Here is a 20613-nt window from a genome sequence, read left to right as displayed (position 1 = left end):
CCAGCAAGCACTGTCTTTGCTGTTTGCAGACACACAACTTGTATTCACAGCCAGCTGCACTTCACTTGGTAGTTAGGAAAGCTGTACACAGAGAATGCAAGAGCAGAGAGTCTGGCTTCTGAAATCATTGTTACCCAAGCTACAGCACGGGTCTCTCCACCCACTGAGTGTGAGAAGGAAGTCACCAGGCTTGGTTCACACCTGCCCTTCATCTCGTGTAGACAGCTGAGCGCACAGAGCTGGTTACCTGGGCAGATGACAACACTTGCAGTAGTGTGAGATCACCAACTGGCTGGTGCCCCTGTTAGGAACCTTGTTTTCTCTAAGAAGTGTTAAGCACTGAAAGGACGCAGAATACAGGACCTAAAAGTCAAGAAGCACCACTCACTTCTTGCAGCCACTGCTTCATGGAGAGTGTGAAGCACCGCTAAACAACTGTGGCCAGAGCACATAAAAGAAATAATGAATCTGCCTTCCTGACAGCCCACAAGAAAAGATAACAAGGTTCATCTCATTCATATTAAACGATCCAATTCTGTAGCATCTGGGTTTCTAAGGTGTGTTATTAGAGACATTTAAGCCCTCTCATTACGGGACCTCATGGTGTTTCAGGTGCCCTCAGACGTGCCAGAGGCCCTTCTGTACTCTATATGCGAGGACCAGGTTCCTCCCTCCTCGCTGACCGGCTCCGGCCCCCCTCAGCCGCGCTGCGAATGAGGGCGAGCAGGCGCCATCCCGCACGGCGGCCCGCAGGGGATGGCTCCTCCCGGCCGCAGGTAGGCTCCCAGGTAGCCCTGGTCCCGCTCTCGCCTCTTGGGTAGCTGGCGGCCCAGGTGGCCTTGATGAGCCTGCCAGGGCCGGCAGCCGCAGCCCGCGCATTGGTCGCTGCTGGGCGAGACATTAACTGGGGTAGGTCGGCGGTGCTTCCGCCGAGCCGGCATGGACGGGGCGGGTGCGGACGAGGAATGGGCGCTCGAAGGGTCGGGTAAGAGCTGAGCCATGGGGCCGGGGGCCGAGTCTCATTAACGCCCTGGGGGAGGCACCAGGCAATGAGCATAATGAGCAGCCCCGGTGAAGGATAATGACTGTCGCCTCGTCCAGGCTGTTATCTATGCGGCGGTTGGCAGCCATGAGCCGCTGCTTCGCCTCATCGCCTCAGGCAGGCTGCCCGTGGTGTCTTGGCGGGAAGGCGCAGTTTAGCCCGCGGTGCCTTGAGGTGTGGATTGAGGCAATAGCTGCGTGGTCCTGGTGTCTCAGGGCTTGTAAAAGCGCCTGGGGAGCCGGTGTGAGGGTTGGGTGATCATCCCTTCATATCCCTTTGCACCACGCAGGGGTTCATACTGCCTCTGGGCTTCTAGGCTCCCGGCACTAACCACCTTTACCACTGTCCAGTTTTCCTCCCTCTTGTCCGAGCTTGTGTGAGTGGACCTGTGAAGCTGATGTTTCTGCTTGTGTGTGTGTGTTCAGGTTGCTTTTATGCTCCAGAAAAAACTTTAAAATCTTGCTGTTGCTGTGCCACGTGGTTTTCTTGCTCCAAGAAACATCTAAAGAGGTGGCAGTGAGAAGAGGATTTTGCTTCCTGTCCGTGCACCTTCAGCAGCTCAGGCATTCCAGACACTATGATGTTCCCAGTCAGTTAAAATCCCTTCTATGTAAGGCTGTATTTATCAAAAAATAGAACAAAGTAGGATGTTTGGTCTGGTCTCTCATCATTTGAGTGATGAGGAAAGGAATGGTTTGGTTAACGCCCTATTTGTTACCATGCAGGCCTATCTTCAGACTTTATTTTCATCTCAGTATTTTTCTTTGGCAATCCCAAGACGTTGTCAAGCCTTTGCTGTATGCGTTAGAGACAGCAATTTACTTTCACTGGGAGGAATATTCCTGTAGCTGACACAAAACTCCCAGGTGTTAATCTCTTTCTCTGCTGCAGATACAAAGTATATACACAAGACTTTGAAATGTATTTTGTGATGTAAGCGCACACCGGTGTTTGCATAAAAAGAAGTAAAAAGCCTTCTCAAATCAAAGCACTAATCTGAAAATGCTGTTCCTGATTTGAGACCGGCTGAGCTGAATGGATGACGGGTGAAAATTTTCCCCTTTTCACATAACAAGTGAGATGAGCTCAGAAGGAGTGAGGAGGATGGTAGAAAAATGAATTATATAGAGCATAGCCAGCTTCTGCCTCTCTCAGTTCTTGACCTTCCCCATCAGGATATTTAATCTCATTTAATAGCAGTGGAAACTGTTGCTACTTAGCATGATCAAATTATTACAGTTGCATAGTTTCCTGCTTCTGTCTCTTTCCCCTGCAACTAATTCAGTTCTCTTAATCCTATAAAAAGCAAATTAGAAGGTCTTGGAAGCAGCCTGACGTCCCCTTGTACTTCCATAAAGATTGTCCCATCTGACTGGTGGTGTGGGGTTCCGTCTTGATAAACAATTATTTAAGAAAGAAACACTGAAGCAGAAAGCAAGTTCTTTATTTTGGCATATATATATATCAAAAGCAGGACAGAGTGAAATGAAATTATTTAAGATACTTCCCAAATAACCACATTTCTCTGTAGGCACATACAACTCAAGTGCTGCCACCAGCCTGTTCAAACTTTCCTCTTTCCAGAGATAGATATATGGTTTTGGTTTTATTAGTCTACTTTCTATTCTTAAACAATAGTAACTTGTCTTTTTTTTAATTTATTTTTAAGTGCAGAAATCACAGACTCACACATTCTAATCTAATCAGCAGGTTTTCTTTTGGAAACGTACATCCCAGCTGGGAAAGTACAATGCTTCTTCATTATTCTCTTACCTATTTTAATTATTTCTCTTGCAATGCTCTTTCTGACCTGTCTTATACTGTCCAGGCTCTCTTATTTTAATGGAGTTTGTGCTTTTCGTTAACCTCGGTCAGACTTTTTCACCTACTTTTGTCCTCAGCCAACCTTATAGATTTGTCTGTCATAAGTTATGCCTGAAGCTGCAGAAAACTAATTTAAGGTAGTTATTTGAAGTTTCTACAGTTTTGGGGTGTTTTGCTTGGTCAACTTGAGCATGATAGAAACAAAAACCTCTATAAATCAAAGAGTGATGTAATTTGTCAAATAATCACTGCTCATACAGTAGACCATAATTTTGCTTGTATTTTTTTTTTTGCTCATTTTAATAAGATGACACTTAGTGTCCTGGTAAGTCATTGAATCATTTTCTGTTCCTTATTCCAAAGACCTTTGTTACCCCCAGTGTTGTTTTCCCACTTCTGTCGTTATAATACACAACCTTTCCTTTATTCTCTGAGCCTGGAATTAATTCTTCCTCTAGTTTAGAGTTGGTTGATTTTGCAGGCATATTCATTCTCAAAATGAGGCTTTTCTTGTCCCAGATGTTTGATAGCTCCATGTTGACCAGATCCCGTTCTTTGCTGTTGCTTTCCTAGCAGCACTTGTATGGTGACAGTCTTTATCCTGAACTCTAGTTCTTTTCACTGTTGGGTTTAATTGTGTAGTGTTTTCCTTTTCCTATAACTGGCACCTCCTAACCCAACACACTCTTTTTTTTCATGCCATCCAGGCACAGCACATCTGGCTTAGACAATATGCATGGGGGGGGTTGTGGGGTGTTGTTTTTAATTTTTCCCCTGTAGAGTGCAAGGACAAGAAGGAGGATGCATCATTGAACACTGAGCACTTTGTGGTACATGCTGATGCTGCTGGTGGGCATGGTACAGGGAGCAGTATGCTATCTATGTCCCAAAGCACGGCTATAAAGGAAGTTGAGGATAACTTGGGAACAGAAGATAGAATCAGCCTTATAAAGGAGGTGGAGAAAGATGGAAGATACTGCACCCTGCAGGCAACTGGGTCAGCTTCCCAAGACTCAGCAGCCTTTGATGGCCAGCTTGACCTTGCCTCTGTATGTGGGAGGTTGTCAAATTTCCTCAGTGACACAAAGGCTGTGCCTCCACTTTCTGTGGTTGAATCTGCACAGGAGCCCACATCACAGTCAGGGTCCCGTGAGCAGTGTCAGAGCTATTGCTCTGATGGGATTGAAAAGGAGGCAAAGAAGAAGAAAAGTAAAAACAGAAGTGGGATGTACTCCAATAAAGTACCTGGTGGAATACCTGGAGACCTCTGCAGACAGGATGTGTGTGGCCCAGCTACTCACCGATCATCCAAATGTACTTCAGGCAGCGTTGCAGCTCAGCAATCCTACAACATGTCTTCAGTCCTGGAATGTGGAAGTAGCCATGATGGGACCAAGGGAAAGAAGAAATTATTTGAGAATCCAATAATTCTGCCACCAGTCAGGAAGAAGTTACGCACCTTCTATAACGCAGGTAGATACTGGGGAACCCACTGGCAGTGACACTTGTAGTGTCAATGGCACTGATGTTTCCTTCACCATACTTAAGGCACAGTATGGGGGTGCTGAACTGCTCTAAATGGCATTGCAATGCATTCTACATTTAGATGTGTGAAGGCTTCTTCAAATAAAGGTTTCTGAGTACCTGATGCTTGAAGCATCACTAGCAATGCTCTTTGTTTTAGTGTAGAAGATTTTTACTTTTGTGGTTTACTTGAAAAAAAAGCCCAAACCAAACAAACTAAAAAATCTCTTATGTTGTTGAAGTATTTTTAGGTATAGTAAAAAATGTTCTGTTTTGGCTTTTCCTGTCTTGTTTCTTTGTTTGTTTTCTTATCACGTACTCCCGGTTTCTCTCTCTCTCTGAACAATGTACCATATCTAGAGCAGTTAGAAGAGTTGGAGAAGATGTTCCACGAAGACCACTACCCCGACAATGAGAAGAGGAAGGAGATTGCAGCTGTGGTTGGTGTAACGCCACAGCGTATCATGGTAACGCCTGCATGGGTAACAGTGCTGACAGTGTGTGCGTTCTGTGCAGAAAATTGATGGGAGAGGGACTGGGGTACAGAGGAAGAACTTGAATAGGAAGGAAAGAGGAGCTCATGAGTAGCAGGCTAGAGACTGCACTTGCCACTGGTGACGAGAGAAGGAAAAGACCTCACAAGGATGGACACTGCACAACCAACCGCCCCATTCAGAATGGCAGTGGAGCCTGCGGTTGTGTACTCCATCTCTTCCCATTTCCTAAGACTAGACACATGGTAGGTAAAAGAGGCTGGAGTTAATCTCTTACCTTGAAGATCATGGGCAACAAAGGAAACTGGTGTTCAGGAGGTATTGTTCTACTGTTCTTCTTCTCTTTTATTTGCAATAAATCTTGCAGGTTCTTGCAGGAAGAAAGGTTTCTTATCTGGTTATGTGTGGAGGTAGTCATTGTTGCCTCCTTGCCTGTGTCCCCATGTGTAGATGGTTTCCTCTTTGAATGCATCCTTTCTTGCATTTATCAGGTCTGGTTTCAGAATCGCAGGGCAAAGTGGCGGAAATCAGAGAAGTTGAGTGTGAAAAGCGACAAAAAGCATCCAACATCCTCAGCACCGTAAGTCCCCCTTGGGTCAGATGGTTATGGGTGAGGGACTTAACTCTGTTTTCTCATTTCTCCACAAAAGATACCTAATGAGCTAAGTATTTTCCCTTGCCATTTCCCCTTCACTTTTAACCTATGGAGAACTGACCATTCAGTTAGACCTCCGTAGCATGTTGGATTTATGGGCAAGTCATAGTGGACCCTCTTAAAAGCACTTTTGATTAACCTGGAGCACTGTTTTTGAATAAAACTGTTTAAATGGCTCTGGCTCTAGGATTTGCCCATTGTAGAACAGTTAGAAGAGATTACATTATTGTAATATCTTGTCTTGTCCTTTGGTCCATGCTCATACACTTTATGTATACCTCCAGGCCACCTCTTCTGCCCATGCCTCCATTGCCTGACATTGCTCATGACCAGTCTGCTGTGCTAGACGTTGACACTACAGGTGGGAACTACTCCAGCTTGCTCAGTGGATATCCTGCACCACTTGCCTCCTCCTCAGGTGAGACCCTGTATCATCACAGGTGTTTTGTGGAGCTGCAGCATTAGCTGGTGGTGCTGGTAGGTTCTCAAACACTTTAGGGACAGTCATCTAAGATCCCTATGTCATCAGTCCAAAAAGTGACATCAGGTTTAACAGCTCTCTGCTAACTGAGTATCAGTTATGTACCAAGTTTGCAGTCTTGTTCATGTCCTAGCACAAGCCATTAAGGAATTCTGAATATGACTTCATAAGCATACATGGCTGGGGCGTTCTTCCATAAAAGTTGTTTGACACTAGTACTGCTTCTCTGAATTATGATGAAAGTATTATTCTGGTTATTATGTCCCTCATGGCAGATACACACATCCCATGTTCTGGTTTAGGCTATAACATCCTGCCTTGAATCTGTAGTCAAGTGAGCTGTTTGAGGAACATGCACTGTATAAAATCTTAACTGTTGGGGTTGTAGAGCCTCCCTCAGGTACTCCATACGTTTAAATCTCCAAAGGAAGTTCCTTGACTTCTCCAGCCAGTGCAGTTTTTGTGCAAGATCTTGAGGGAGTGAGACTAGTTGAGTGCTTAAGCATACAGCTTAATTGCTGGTGCAGTGTTGTTGAAAGTCAGTGGGGTGTGCTATTTGACCGTTTTTCTATGTAAGCTGTATTTAGACTTTAAAGATACATGGCATCCAAAGGGAGAGGATTAGTTCAATTGTGTATTCATGCATGAAGTACCAGACCATTCCCTAGAGTCAGGAATGCTCCCTAGAGCATTTCCTATATATGTTTATGTTTCCAAGTTGGCACAACTTGAAAATATTTCCAAAGTGATGAGGACTTCGCCACTTCCTTAGGGATGGATATCCCAAGCAGTAAATGAGCTGACATCTGGTACTGCTGTACATATTTTCCTGCTTCCCAGTGTAATTAATTCTTCTGAATTTTATGTCATCATTTCTGCCTGCTCATTATATTCTAAATATACAGTGTTACCAGTATTAAGGGCAATTCTATCCACGTCATTTTCTAATAATGACTCAAAGACTTCAATGTATTTTTAATAATGCTGATACCTTAAAAGTATTTCGGCACAGTAGAAATCAACTATAAGATTGTACCAATAAGCTTAGGATACCAATAAATAGATATGTATGCTAAAAGTACTTAACTGAGATATTTCCTTGATACCATCATTTAGGACTTGTTTAAATTTGCCTGTCATAGTTGCAAGGCAAGGACTACTTCAATCTATCTTATGAGCTGTTTAACCAATATGACTGTAATTCAGTTAGTTCCAGTTTCTCCATTTCTTTGTATAGCAGAATAAATATGGGCAAAGTGTTTGAATAATTCACTGCTTTCCAGAATGATGAAGTGGTGCAGTCTGTGGAGTCCTGTATTTAATTAGACAAAGACAAAGATTTTGCAAAGTAATTAATTTAAAGGAAACAAACCAAACATCCTCATCTTTCTGCTCTTGTATTCAGAACTTTCCTGCTTCCTAAAGTACATCTGCAAACATGCTATTTAGTCAAGAGAGAATATGCTGAAGAGATTCAGGGATGTGATGTTGTCATCTGTCTGTATGGAGCAATTTCTTTCTGGGGAATCTGCACAGTGGGATGCAATTCTCTGTGTGGAAAACACCAACAATCTTTCTGATACAAAAGAAATGTCCTGTGAATTCTTTGTGCAATGTGTAAGGAAGAAAAAGGGCAAGTGAGCGTCTCTGAGAGTGGACTGGGTATGTGAGAAAATAAGCAACAAAGATAGCTGGGTTTTTTTACTCCTTGAGTCCTTTGAACTTCCAGCTGGCTGACATCTATTGCATTTGTGTATGCATCTAGCGTTTATGAAACACATGCTTCCTTTGCTCATCTGAAACCCCTATATCTTCAGTGTAATGGATCTGTGAAGATGAGAATGGGCTTCATTCTGCTACATTTATAAGAGGGAACAAGCTTCCCCATGTTCTCTTTAAATCATGCTGGGCAAGGAGTAATGAAATCTATTTGTGCCATCTAAACCTGGTAAATACTTTCCAGATACAGATGTGGGTGCAAAAAAAAGAGTACCTTTTCTAAATCACTTTTCAGAGAAGAGGCATGCTTTGCTGCATGGTGAGGTTTGGTGATTGGTTTTTAACCTCCTTCCTTGAGGGAAGGGAGGAATGTGGTGTGTGTATAAGACACCCACCCTGCCCTCCAAATGTGTACATAAAAGGTGGAAGTCTTAAAAATTACATTCTTACAAGTCATGGAAGAACTGGTGCCCAGGCAGTGTAGAGACCTAAGTTAGTGCTCCCTCTGAGGAAAAAAGACTCTTAACTAGGTGTAGAGACTCCTCATGGAAGAGAAATCTGCATGGTACAGTTGCTTGAAAAGCTTCAGATGCAATTTTGCCTTACTAGAAACATAATAACACAGCCATGGGGAGTGAAACTTGCTTTTTTTGTTATCTAGCATTGCACAGGCAGACTTTTCTCTTTAAGAATGAAAGCTGAAACTGAAATGGAAAGAAAGACAATCCGACTTCTTAATTCATTCAGCCTCCTTGTTCAAAAAAGGCTTGACAATAAATACAGCCATCTAGGGTCCACCTTCTTTCTGTATTAGAAGATCTCGGAAAAAGAAGGAAATAAAACTTGATAGGATAAAATCTAAAGTAACAGAGGCAAAACAAAAGAGGGAACAAATGAATTAAGTCATCAACTTAGAAGGCAAAAACCAATTGCTTGGTAGAAGTGAACCTTGTGGAAACAGCTAATGGTGGGTTTCAGCAAAATAATTTGTGACCTGTGCATAATGGTGCAGTTATATCTGGAGACTGTGGCCTAATGGAATGGCTATTCAGGTTCTTTCCTTGGTAGCCATGTGTTTAACCACTTTCAGCAGGACAAGGAAATGACTTACATGCATGAGAACAGTATGATTTGTTACCTGACACTTTTGGAGAGTGTTCAGTCCTGCCTTTTCCATTGTTTTCCCTTGCTCTAGACAGTAATTCTGACTGTCTGATGTGGGGTCTCTTTTATGTCCCACTGTTTCGTACAGCTCTCCAAACAAGCTGATTAAAAATGTATTTGATATGTATTTTACCTTGCTGGCAGTTATGGCTTCTGGTTTTGGTATTAGACCCACTACTTGCCCTAAGAGCCTTTTCTGCTTCAAAAATTCCATCTTGACCTTATTCTGATCTTTGGATTTTATTTTTTTTTTTTTTTGCTGCTTTTGCTAGACAGATAGGTTGCTTTAAATTAATGTAGGGTTTTTGACATTGGCAGTTATTTGAAATTTTTCTTATTTTTCTGAGATTTCTTATGGATATATAAATGTGTGTGTGTGTGTGTGTGTGTGTGAGAGAGAGAGTCATTGACTTAAAACATTGGCTTATGTTTCTTTAGAGTTAACTTTAGAAATTAAAAATACTTTCTATGCCCATGGTCTGTGGGAGGAGACTTTTCTGCCCCGCAGATGCTTTTGTAGGAACTACTTTGTTTCATATGGCTATCTCAAGGGCCCAGGAATAATATCAGGAGCCCAGCCTGTGCTGGTAGCTCTGATGCAAATAGCAAGATGATTTTCAGTGGCAGAGATGGGATTGTAATCTACATCTTGGGAGCAGTTGGATAAAGTTGGATATCGTCTGTCAAAGAATGGTAAATAAATGACATGCTGTAATGGTTTCACTTAGAGGATTCTGGCTTTTGAACAAGTTACTTTAAAGCTGATGATGTGTAGCAGCCATGGCAAGAAAGAGTCATACCTTTCAAACAAGTGGTAGGTTCCAGAAGAGGATCAGAGTAACATGCTTCTCAAAGCAATGCAGTTAGAGCCTGAAGCTGATTTACTGATCTTCAGTCCATTAAATTAAGAACACTCTTGCTTCTGTTTGATTAATATTTTGTTTACTTTCAAAATGTCATTTACAGAGAAATGTATTTTCTTGTGTTTTCAAGAAGAGGATGTATTGATGAAAAGCTTTGTGATGGCCCTTAATGTTCCTGTAAATGGTTTCACTAAAAGAAACTGGATTTGATTGTGTGTGATGTAGAGACTCTTAGTAATAGAGCCTTTTGCTGTACTCTTGATTTGGTGCTTGACAGAGCAGCCATAGCAAGTAGACTATCTGAGGTTAGTTATGTTGTTCAGCCTTTAATCAATGTCAGCTGCATAGTGCCCAGTACTGGGCTTCTTAAACAGTTACAGTCATGGTCTCTGGCCTCTCAATTTGCATAGTTAACTGCCAGAATCATTGCAGGTTTCTCATGCCAAAGCCTTTTGGAGTCAGCATAAGTGCTTCACTAAGAAAGTCATGTATGGCTGATGTCAAGAGGAAGGCCTCAAGGGCAGGGAGGTGTCACTCAGGCAACAACTGTTGTGCACATAATCTGGTCTGTTAATAACAGTGAAAGGAGCCTTCTCACAGCTGAAACCATTCCCTGTTGGAAGTTCATGGGCACCTTTCTAGAATAGGCCTTAAGTCTCCTTCAAGACTGGTGAAAGACTTAAATCACATTCATCCTGACAGAAATATATACACATCCAGTTTTGTTAATTTAAGGCTCTGTCCAATTCATTAGAAGCTATGTGCATTTCTTTAATGGGTCTTCTAACTGCCAGGATATTGAGGAAGCAGCTATATAGGGGGAAGATGTCTGTGTAGCCAAAGACTTCAAGTACCAATTCTTATGTTAAGACAAGTGTAGCACCAGGACTGGTTCAGAGATTTGAAGCTGCAAATTACTATGTTGCTCTCAGGAAATTCCCAAGGTTATCTTATGGGCTGAAAATCCAGAAATAATGGAAGAGATAAACAAAGATCCTGCTGTTACATTCTCATGTTCACTGGAAAGCCTCTGTGGTTATTGTATCAATGTCAGGAAGAGTAACAGATTTGTAAAATGTAAGTATTATCTCACGCCAGTGATCAGAATTCATCACTAAACAAGATCTGTAAATATAGTGTCAGATTTAGCAGATATTACTTCTCTGGCAATTATTTATTCCTACTGCATTTGTGACTTTATTCAGAAGACTTTATTCAGACACAGAAATTCTGTGTCTGTCTTTGAAAGGGCAGAGAAGTAGGAGCAGCTTTAGAAAAGGCTGAACCAGCTCTTTGGAGGCCAAGTGTGCCATCTTCACCATCTTTTTGCCTGTGTCCTAGTGCCGTGATCCACAAAGATTATCTGTGTTGTTGAAAATGTTTCAAACCCAGAACTTAATTCTTACTAGGTGTGAAAGTGGGTTTAGAAGCAACTTCCTTATCTCTGGTGTTAATACTGCTTGTATTCATCCTGAGCAAGACCAAGGCCTTGTGCAGAATAGCTAATAACACTGTCATTATTGAAGTTTTGTCTGGATATAGTCTTTTTCTGGTAAGTTGTCCCTCACATGGCTTCTATTTCATAATGTTTGTGTGAACTCCTACATTCTGTGACAAAATAGTTAGGAGAACCAATGCAAATGGAGGTTTAAAAAAAAAAAAAAATCAGAAGAGATCTTCAGCTTCATTTCTGGCTAAGCCATTTTGACTTTTGAGGAAATAAAATGTTGACAAGTGCTTTGTTTGTGTGGGGAGTAGATTTATGCTGTGTCAAAACCCAGGAATGTGACAGGTACATTGTAAATGCTGCCTGACATAAAGAAGTCATATGTTCAAATAAAAAAATGTAAACCATGTCTGGGCATGTGAATGCTTTAGGGATGCCACCCCAGATCGTGCTCTAGTTTTCTAAGTGAACCTATTCATGTTTTCATTGAAATGAAAACTCCCTCTCTCCACAGTTGCAGAGAGCTGAAAAAAAATTGATATGTGAAGGTGCAACAAGATAGACACAGTTGCACAGCACACTGGCAAATCTGAGAACTGATGCTGTAAGATGTTAACGTGGCATCTCCTTGTCAGTTCTCTGGGCATGCATTCCAAAATTCTCTAAAAGTTGCTCTGCTTGCTGTGGCAGCTTTATGTTTAGGTTTTGTCTTTAGGCTTTATGTTTAAGGCCTTTGATTCACATCTGGTGGATTGTATTTGATGTTACTCTCTATGTTTGCAAGGGTGAAGTACAGCTATAAGCTACCCATGCTACTAGCTTTCCCTGAATACTTTAGTGTGTGGGAGTAGACCAACTTTACCTGAACAGTCAGTGATACTTTCTCATACATACCTACCTCATCTTTGTGCTGGTTCAGCCTAGCTAGACTTCACAGAATCACAGAACGGTTTAGATTGAAGGGACCTTAAAGATCATCTAGTTCCAACACCCCTGCCACGGACTTGAAAAATCATTTCAAGTTGTGTCATGCACACTTGATCATTAACACTTCTCAAGAAGGAAATCACTTGCCATTTGGCACAATAAAACAGAATCTTGTTCACCATGTGCACGCTTCTTGAACTTCCGTGTATATATGTTACTCTGGATCACCAGTATACATGATTTTGACCTTTTCATTTCCTATATTGTCCTCTTTCCGCAGAGGCTGTTCTGTTCCTCCCTCCTTTTCCAGCAGTGACCGAGGAGACGGGTTACCAAACAACGTTCTAGCAACCAAATGGTGTTGGTTTCCTTTTCCACCTCCCAGCTTCTTTTTCCCAAGGCCCTTCAGCTGATGTATCTGCTTTTTTATTTTTTTCCTAACTATTTTTTTTGGCATGACTCATCAGAGGCCAAACCAGGAATGAAAATTTGGTTAAAAGATGGCTCAGACAGTGGATCTCTACAGGCACATTTTTGTTTCTTTCAAACCACAGTTACATTTTTCAAAAGAGTAATCTGTGCAGCACACTCTTCCCAGAGGACAGCAGAGATGGAAGATGGCTGGGGGATTGTTCCTGGCTTTTTTCCAGGAAGTACTCTGCTTCATTTGGCTGCCTTGAGAGCAGAATAAATCTAGTATGGAGAGACTGAAATCATGAAGGTAATTTTATTTAACCAATAAACATCATCCTCTGTTCCAGAGAGCTTGCTACTACTCCCTTTTGCTTCCCAGCAGCAATGCTGGTGCTTGTTTACTTTTATTCCCATCAGTTAACCTCCACTCTTTCACTGGCATCTTGTTTTTCTGTTCTGCCACTTTTGTCATTCCCTCTGCTTGCTCCTTTTAATTTTCAGAATGACAGCATAGCATGACAGTCCCTCTTTTTATTTACAGTATCATCAGTGGTAGGAATGGTGACATCCTGTGAAGCAGTTCAGACAAAGGCATTGCCACAGCTCAACTTCAGTTTCAGCAGAATGGAGTGCTTCCCTAGTCTTCCCAGCCCTCCACCCATCCGCAGGGCCAGCCTGCCCCTCAGTTTGGCTGTCAGCTTGCACAACCACGTTGTTCCTTTGATGCTGGACACTCCCAACAGTGAATGCTACTTTTCCTGTCAGCAAAATGGCTTGAGAGAGGCCTTCACGTACAGCATCCAGAATCAAGGGTAGGAACAAACGAGATTAAAAAAGTGAACCCTGGGAGAAACTTTGGGAGGGTGAAGGTGGGACTTGGGACAAGGAAATAGCGCAAGTTTAAAGTCAGACATGGGAATAAAAATGTCCTTTAAATGGAATATGAAAAATATGTATAATCTGTGTGGTAGGACAGGTCACCAGCTGTTGATAAAGTGATGCCTTTAGTAACAGTGTTTTCAGAACTGCATGCCTGTCAAGTGAAAGTATGGTTCAGAAGCACAGTGAAAAGGAATTCTTGAGTGCAGATGTTTTAAGCATTAGGGTGTGCTTTGGAAAGTGGGAAGAACTGCAGGAAAGGTAATCCCCACTAACGCAACTGTTAAAGAATCTTGCTGTGAAAGCCTTGGCTCAAGTGGTTTCTGTTGCCCTTCTCCCGCCTGGCATTTGAGAGGAAGGGCTGGAGTCATATCAGCTGTCAGGGGGAAGATGCAGTTGTTTACAGGTTGCTGTAACTGTTGACCCTACTTGAATCTCTGAATTGCTTCTCTCCTTGCTCTTTGCAGCTTGAATTCACCAGTTCCCTTCAATTACCCTGAGGAGCTGGAGTCAGCAGGCAACCTAGAGGACACATACTGTTCGTACGGCAGCCAGGATGGAATTTACCAGCTGCCCCAATATCCCCAGCAGCACCAGCTCTCCCAGTTCCACCAACTGCCAGCTCACCTGACCAGCAATGTGCTCACCAGTGTCCACCTCAGTCCTACACCCACTGAGTCCCATACAGCTTTCCTCCCCTTACCTGGTAACAGTGGAGTTGTAACCCATGGGGCACCGGGAACCGCACAAACATACGTACAAAGCCACGTGGGGGAACAACTCTTGTTACAGCAACCAAGTGAAAACTCAGGTAAATTCTGAAATCTTTTGGCATCCTGCTCCTCTGGAGTAACTAAACAGTGCACTGAAACAGTCAGGATGACCAGAGGTTTTACTGATGACTGTGACAGAAAGGAGGAATGTGCATATACATGCACAAATATATCTATATAGATATATATGCTGCCTTTTACGTATTTTCTACTATGTTATTTTTTAAAAGCGCTGAGTGACCCATTAATTTGATTCAAAAGTTACTACACAGGCTGCATGTCAGAGAGAGCGTTACTATGTGAGTATCTCGGGTATTGCAATAGTTCTGTCTGTAATGGAAATCTAACTTTTATTTTTCAGGAGTGTACTGTTGTGCAGACTGACATGTCTTCAGTGTATGTGGGTGGGGGTCAAGGGTGCAAAGTGAGAAATGTGCCACAGCAAATGGAATAGGTGTAGACAGAAAAAAAAAAAGCATGCTTCCAACTGCTGGGCTTCTGCAGACACCATTTTGAAAGAATGTTGTGTATGTAAAGGTAGTGCAAAAGGAGAGAGTTAGATGGGATAATAGTATAGATAGAGCTTCTTTCTTTTTCTTCTTCTGATATGAATTTGCAGTACCACTTAGATGAAAGCATTTCAGGAAATTTAGTAAAAAAGCAACTAGGTAAAAATGGCATTGTCAGTCTCCTTGTTTTATGTCAGGGATTTGTATTTTTGAAGTTGTTCGAGATACAACCAAAAGGTGAACTATTGCAGTTTATTGTCTGGACTGTCAGCTTTGTTAAATTAAGCTTACGGTCCAAAAAAATATCTCTCTTATCTTATAAAAGAGCAAAGAGTTTTCAGACCACAGAGCTGCTCCTGTTTTTCCACTGTTTTGTGGACCTTGTTGGGGAGAGAAGTCTGACGCACAGGCTGGTGGTACAAGCTGGCTCATGTTCACACTGTTCATGTCTACCACTCTGCAGAACAGGTTGGCAGCACCCATGCTATCTAGCACAGAAAGGATTCTCCTTTCTGCTTGTAAGGGATAATTATTATTTTCTGTGGTGTTTCAGTTTGAAGTGCCAGAAGTAATGGGGTGGGCTGTGTTCCATTGCATGGTGTTATGTTTGTATAGAGTGATGCCAGAAGTGCCTTGCATGCCTTAAGGCATGTCTTGTGAGCATAAAGGGATATGTAAAGGTGCAAACCTTGTTAGGACTGCTAAAGTTGGGGGATTGTTGAACAGAGGCAGAGATGATGTTCCCTTATGCTATACTTAGGTCCAGAGCACAATTAGCAGTGCCTGGCTCTTCTGTTCAAGGAAGGAATCCTCTGATTGTTATGCAGTGTTGACAACCAGGGCCTGGGGTTCCAGAAGTTAAATGGGGAGGGAACCAATCTGTAAATATAGGCACACTCCTAATTTTTCCTCAGCATGTAAGCAAGTGAGCAGTTCAGATGGATTATACATATTCATTAAAAAACATTCCTGCTTCCTGGATGGCAGCTTTTATATATGAAAGTGAAGATTAAGCATCCAGCTTATGCTTTGCAGAGCTTACTTGGAAGATAGGAGTGGAGGAAAGACAGTTGGGGTGTGTGTCTCTAATATTATTACATGCACTCAGGATATATGCTGAAGTGACATGGTTGTGGGTTTTTTTTGCCTTTTTTTTTTTTTTTTTAGATTATAACAACACTATGAACTTCCAAAGTTTTTCCTTCTAATAACCATGTTTTGGATAAATACACTGTATACAACAAAGTTTACCTTCATGTGTGTGATGTCTGCAAAACCGTATTTGCATTGAATGTGCTCTCTTAAGCCCAACATACATATATATTTTTATATATGTGATTTTAGTCCTCCTTTCCTTATTTTCATTACTCTGTACTTTGTTGCTTTTTCCTCAGCAGGCATTCCTGCCTATCCAGCTGTCCCCTGGAATGATTTCTACATGCAGGGAGCTCCCTTCTCAAATCAGCTGTGCTCACGAGTGCCATTTTCTAGCACAGTAGGAGGAAAGTACTTCACTGAGCAGACTTCCTATGCTCAGGCACCTTGCCTACCCTCCTCCCCCCGTTTTCAAGTGCCCAATGGAACAACACTGGGATCCATGCCACATGCTGAAAAACAAAAGGGAGGGACACCACCAGACCAGAGTTCCTATCAGAATCACCAACAAGAGCCAGAGATGACATCTCTTCCTGAAAGAGAGGAAGTAGAGAGTAGCAGCAAGAAAGAAGAGGCTATTGTTGGTAATTAAAAGGCCAGCTGATTTTTTTTGAGAAGGAGGGGATAAAGAAAGAGTTCTAAGACAGCAGTAGCTCCTCTGAATATAGGATTGAAACTATGGCATGAATGAGAATGGAACTTTTTCTTGGGTTGCTGTCCAAGACAGATCCTATTATCCTATACCTAGTTCTTAGATTTATCTGCTTTTAGAATCGGACTTATAGGTCAGTAATATAGACTGATAGACTCACAGAATGGTTTGGGTTGGAAAAGACCTTAAGATCATCTAGTTCCAACCCCCCTGCCATGGGCAGGGATGTTTCACACTAGACCATGTCACCCAAGGCTCTGTCCAACCTATATAGATAGCAAAGTTTTGTCCTCTGTCAGATATTATCTGTTGTGAGCTGAATGATTATACAGGACCAGTTATTTCTAAGATTTCCATAGGCATAGACAAGGTAGAACTTCTAAGTAAGAAGAGGAAAGGGAAAGGAAAATGAAAACTTTGTGTTTGGATTGCCATTTGCAGACTTTTATTTTGGAAACAGAATTACCTTACTCTGGACTAATTGAAAGGTGTCATATGCCTTAAATAGTCTTTGTTTGTCTAACTTTGAAATATAAAAATTTGTTCAAATTTAAGATATTCTGTGTCATGTGAAATCACATTTTCTTATGCATCTGCCTCTTTTTTTCTTCAGAAATTAAGAAGAAACTAATGACTGATGCTGCACTCTGAGGGGGGGGAAAAGTAAAGGAAGAGGAAATGTTGCCATTTTTTAAACTCTGCAAAATAAGAGCCCGAAAACAAGAGACAAGAATAATATTTGCAACAGAAACAATATTTTGTTTCTTTTTGGGGGTTGTTTTTTTTTTTTTCTTGTTGTCGTGATTATTTTCTTGCTGAGGAAAGAAGCAGGGAAATTTCAGCCAATAAAGGCTTCTGGCCTGTGTTTTTTTTTTGCAAACCTCCTGACTTTATTCTTAATGAATGAATTCTAATCTTGAGGAGCATGCAGACAAGAAAAAAAGCTGATACAAGCACCACAGCCTCATGAGTAGGTGGAAATTCCAGATCATGCAAGAGTCAGAAGGTATGACTGGTATCCTGGAATACGTGGGAAGACAGCCCCAGAAGAATAACTCATTTGCAAAACAGGGAGAGGAGCTCCAGCAACTACACCTAATCTTAGGGACTCCAAACAGTGAAAGAAGTATCATTGGAAGTCCAGCACTGGTTTGGTGTTTACTAGCCTTGAACTACTTTTCTTTAAAAATATTTAATATAAAACTATAACAATAAATGGCAGCAAAACTGGGATTATAAATGCTGACAGTGTAACTGGATCCCTCTCAGTTATGAATTGGTTTAGCATCCCATTTGAATTGTACATGGATTTGAATGTCTGAGGATTGTGTTAAATTTTTGTTATGAATTAGTTGATAGCTGAAGTATTTGGTGGGTACCGCTTTCTTAAGTTACTTGGTCATCCTCTGTGGAACTAACCCAACTGGTATTGCTGAGATGGCTTAGTTATCTCAAAAGTGGTTAAGCTCTCTACTGTCTTTGAGTTAAGTGGGTATGCCTTGCATTTATGTCTGCATCCTGTTGGATGTTTTACAGTTTAATCTGATGGGATATTTTATAACTGTGGCTTTTTTTCATGCATTCCTCAAATCTTACTGTGGGAATATCACACTGCAGTGTCAGCAGGAGTAGGGCAGTAGAGCAAGTAATCTTGGCTTGATAGTCTCAGCTTTTGCTTTACCTGGGGCTGTCATCCTGGGAAACGGATACAACATGTCTCTGAAATCAGTCATCATCAGCAGTAGCCAAGGACTCAAGTGAAGAGATTGTTTACTCTGGTACATAAACATATGGCTGCAGTCTGCAGGAACTGTGATTTCCAAATGAACTTTAACCACCCAAATGCGTGGGATATATAAGTACCTAAAACAGTATGTCAGGCTCTCACTGTGTCCTTGTGAGGAAAGACCATTGTGTTGAGGAAGCTGGGGGTGTGTTTCCTTTGATAATTTGTGCTTAACCCAGCGTCTTTCTGCTGTCTTTTGGAGGCAGGCAAGGCCTGAATAGTTTTCCTGCACTGAGCTTCCCTTCCTCCTGCACTGAGCTTCACTACCTTCTGCACCTTCCAGCAGGGCTGAGAAGGCCAGGTGCTGGGGGATGGCCCCAAGTACTCAGCACCACCAGTGCCCTACACTGCTGCTTAGCTTTGGGGTTCTCTCCTTATATTTGAGAGACCAGAGGTTAAGATATAGTAATTTACAGTGATTTAATTACCAAATAATAAGTGGGATAATTTGGGAGTGTGAAGTTTTCCAAGCTCTTACATAAAGAAAGAAAAATGTTTTGTTTTCCTCATACTATGTGCTGAAGAAAATTTTCATAATTTGAAGTGAATTTTATACAGTCCTTTCTTTACTGAAATGAATAACATTTGATTGGTGACTTCTCAACACCTTGCTTGGACTGAAAAGACAGTCCTTGTTTATTGTCAATAAAAAATAGTGATCTTTTGCCACAGAAGCTTTGTTTCCATAAGTGATAATTTTATTTTAAGAAAGCAAGCACCATCTTCTCTACTACCATAAATTAGAATCAGACTTACACAATTTCTTAAATAAAGTAGTATATAAAAAAAGTTTATGGTCATTTGCTAGTGGCAGCATTAGGAAACTGGCAGATATTTGCATCTTCAGCTGTGTGCTGTGAGGTGTGGACAGAGCTGGGTCCTGCCATCATTGCAGCCGTGGCAGGGTAACACTGAAGGGACTAGAAGCAGTTGGGATGCCTTCGTGGCTCTTCTTTTTCCCAGTGTAATGCCTTAAACCACCCGGTATGCCGCCATGGCTTTCTAATACCTTTCCACATAAACAGTTGTGTGAGTCACCATAATGACTAGGTTAGGTGGTCTATAAGGCTAGATCACCTAGATGGTTAGATGGTCTTGTTTTGCGTTTGGCTTGGGAGTTGTGACCCACACTGTGAAGATGTTTAAGGCTTCCCAAACCCTATGGACTGCAACTGGCAGGCTTTGTCAGCAAGAGTAGCTCCATGTGGAGCATGCTTCTGCTGGTTCCTTTTTGGGAGCAGTTCCCACTGAGGGCTTTTGGGCTGTTGTTAATTAAGTGAAAACTGTATGGCAGGGGGGGTAGAAATGGATGATATTTGAGGTTGCTTCCAACCCAGACCATTGTGTGATTCTATGATTTTTATATCTACAGTGATCTGGGTGCTCCTTTTGTACCTTGTGAAATTAAGCTTTACCAGGTCTTTCAGTTTCTCCATAGTGTATTCATAGTGTCTGGCAGGAGCTGAATTCTGCTGCTCCTCTCCTTTTTCTTTCTCCCATGTCTTGTAAAACCCTGTTTGAGAGTGGCTGAAGACTAAGCAACATACTGAGGGACAGATTTATTTCACGAATATACAGATTTGTGTAGAGATTCTGGAATTTCCATTTCCTAGAGCAGAAGTTTATTCGTGTCTGTAACAAGCTGAGGATCAGTGGGGAATGTGCGTTAATTCATACTTGTTTCACTCACCCACAGCTGAACAGCCTAAACCAATATTTCCAAAAGGTGTGAATAGGAGTTTTCATTGCAATTACAAGTGCACTCTGAAAACTGTTAGTGGTGCTGACGGCAGAATTCCTCATAGCTCAGGCTGGCTATGAATCTTGCCTGGATCCAAACCCAATCCTTCCAAGAGATGAAGAGGGCAAAACGAATAACAGAATGCCAGCTTGTCCACCCCTTCCTGACCCTCCTCTTAAAGAAAAAAAAAACAATTTAGGGTGTTTTTTGAGAAACTTTAAGAAATACGCCTTTTTGCTGTAGTCTGGTGGCAGAGCCATGCAGCCAGCTTGCTTATTCTGCCCATGACATTGCCATGTCATTTGGACATTCAGGATCACTAAGGGCTATGTGATACAATCTTAGGAAGTTTGGAGATTGAGCACAGACAGATTTTTGAAATGGAAAATCTTTCGTGTTCAAGCTTTTGGATAAAATGTAGGCTTCTCTGGGAACAGTTTGAGTGGAACAGTCTGATTGGTTTCCACGCTTGTACCTTAAACTTGCCAAGTTCAGTCAGGCTTGAAGTTTTGAACTGAGTTTTCTTTCCTACCACTGTTAACAGCTGAAGGGTGGGTACCTGAG

The 20613-nt window shown here is 41.9% G+C and overlaps 1 protein-coding gene across 3 annotated transcripts; it reads left to right on the top strand.

Annotated features, from left to right (window-relative positions):
* The first annotated feature begins 506 nt into the window (after positions 1–506).
* Positions 507–17387, top strand: NOBOX (NOBOX oogenesis homeobox). Of its 3 annotated transcripts, none has more exons than XM_062615551.1 (9): positions 507–776; positions 3647–4339; positions 4751–4857; positions 5376–5464; positions 5824–5957; positions 13096–13366; positions 13901–14244; positions 16110–16454; positions 17136–17387. In XM_062615551.1, the coding sequence occupies exons 2-9, from the start codon at positions 3739–3741 to the stop codon at positions 17171–17173; spliced, it is 1929 nt and encodes a 642-aa protein (XP_062471535.1). In that variant the 5' UTR covers positions 507–776; positions 3647–3738; the 3' UTR covers positions 17174–17387. The 3 variants fall into 3 exon arrangements, with proteins under 3 accessions (XP_062471535.1, XP_062471534.1, XP_062471533.1); XM_062615550.1 differs by lacking the exon at positions 507–776 and adding an exon at positions 821–985 and having other exon boundaries at positions 16113–16454; XM_062615549.1 differs by lacking the exon at positions 507–776 and adding an exon at positions 821–985.
* The last annotated feature ends 3226 nt before the right edge of the window (positions 17388–20613 follow it).

The sequence above is a fragment of the Pezoporus occidentalis genome, unplaced genomic scaffold (assembly GCF_034315485.1).
Source record: "Pezoporus occidentalis ecotype Australia unplaced genomic scaffold, CSIRO_AGI_Poc_V1 ctg182, whole genome shotgun sequence".
Lineage (NCBI taxonomy): Eukaryota > Metazoa > Chordata > Aves > Psittaciformes > Psittacidae > Pezoporus > Pezoporus occidentalis.
Note: the sequence above shows the minus strand (reverse complement) of the source record. Positions and strands in the feature narration are given on the sequence as shown.